The sequence below is a fragment of the Gekko japonicus genome, unplaced genomic scaffold, assembly GCF_001447785.1.
Source record: "Gekko japonicus isolate JY-2015 unplaced genomic scaffold, Gekko_japonicus_V1.1 scaffold2345, whole genome shotgun sequence".
In the NCBI taxonomy this organism is placed as follows: Eukaryota; Metazoa; Chordata; class Lepidosauria; order Squamata; family Gekkonidae; genus Gekko; species Gekko japonicus.
This window is the reverse complement of record NW_015172077.1, coordinates 268,634-268,887: the sequence shown is the minus strand read 5'-3', so window position 1 is coordinate 268,887 and position 254 is coordinate 268,634. Positions and strand designations below refer to the sequence as shown.

The window sequence follows — 254 nt, the reverse complement described above, 5'->3', positions numbered from 1 at the left end:
GACCAACCCGCGCCGCCTCCCCGGCCGGCCATGCTGTCTCGGGCAAGGTAATGAGCCGCAGAGCCCCGGGGTCTCGGCTGAGCGGCACCGCCACCTCCTCCTCCTCGTCGTCGTCCGGCGCCAGGCAGCACTATCACCCGCGGAGCTGGAATGACTGGCAACCCAGGTGGGCGGCGGATGCGGGGCTCTCTCTCGGCCCTGGGTGCCAGGCCTAAGCCCGGGAAGGTCTCTCTGGCGGGACGGCGGGGGGGTGG

General features: G+C 72.8%; 1 protein-coding gene across 1 annotated transcript in view; it reads left to right on the top strand.

Annotated features, from left to right (window-relative positions):
• The first annotated feature begins 50 nt into the window (after nucleotides 1-50).
• SMG1 (SMG1 phosphatidylinositol 3-kinase-related kinase) overlaps nucleotides 51-254 on the top strand; it is a 109,929-nt gene continuing 109,725 nt past the window's right edge. Inside the window, exon 1 of the mRNA XM_015420882.1 lies at nucleotides 51-166. Within this exon, the coding sequence (XP_015276368.1) occupies nucleotides 51-166 (116 nt within the window). The remainder of the gene's footprint in view (nucleotides 167-254) is intronic.